The 258-nt window shown below is 65.9% G+C and overlaps 1 protein-coding gene across 1 annotated transcript in view; it reads right to left on the bottom strand.

Annotated features, from left to right (window-relative positions):
- Positions 1-258, bottom strand: part of LOC104525778 (ATP-binding cassette sub-family A member 3) — a gene marked incomplete at both ends in the record, with an annotated part of 17,686 nt that overhangs the window by 8,317 nt on the left and 9,111 nt on the right. The window contains 1 exon segment of the mRNA XM_010169028.1: positions 106-258. This exon segment is cut by the window's right edge and continues 1 nt beyond it. Coding sequence (XP_010167330.1) covers positions 106-258 — 153 coding nt within the window.

Raw genomic sequence — 258 nt, 5'->3', positions numbered from 1 at the left:
CCCCGCTTTCCCAGCCTCAGGAAGCCCCAGGGTGGCTGCAGGGGTGTCTCCCCCAGGGTTGGCTCCCAGGGGCCCAGCAGTTCTCCCCCCAAGCGCGGTGCTCACCCCTGCGTAGAAGTGGAGGTGTTCTTCCACTGTCATGTTGTCGAAGAGGACGTCGTGCTGGGGACACAGCCCCAGGCTGCGGCGGATCAGGACCATGTCCTGGGAGATCTCGTAGCCGTTGATGTACGCCTGCCCGCCCGTGGGAGAGTGCAG

Source organism: Antrostomus carolinensis, unplaced genomic scaffold (assembly GCF_000700745.2).
Source record: "Antrostomus carolinensis isolate BGI_N321 unplaced genomic scaffold, ASM70074v2 scaffold20755, whole genome shotgun sequence".
Taxonomy (NCBI): Eukaryota; Metazoa; Chordata; class Aves; order Caprimulgiformes; family Caprimulgidae; genus Antrostomus; species Antrostomus carolinensis.
This window is presented reverse-complemented; position numbering and strand designations above follow the sequence as displayed.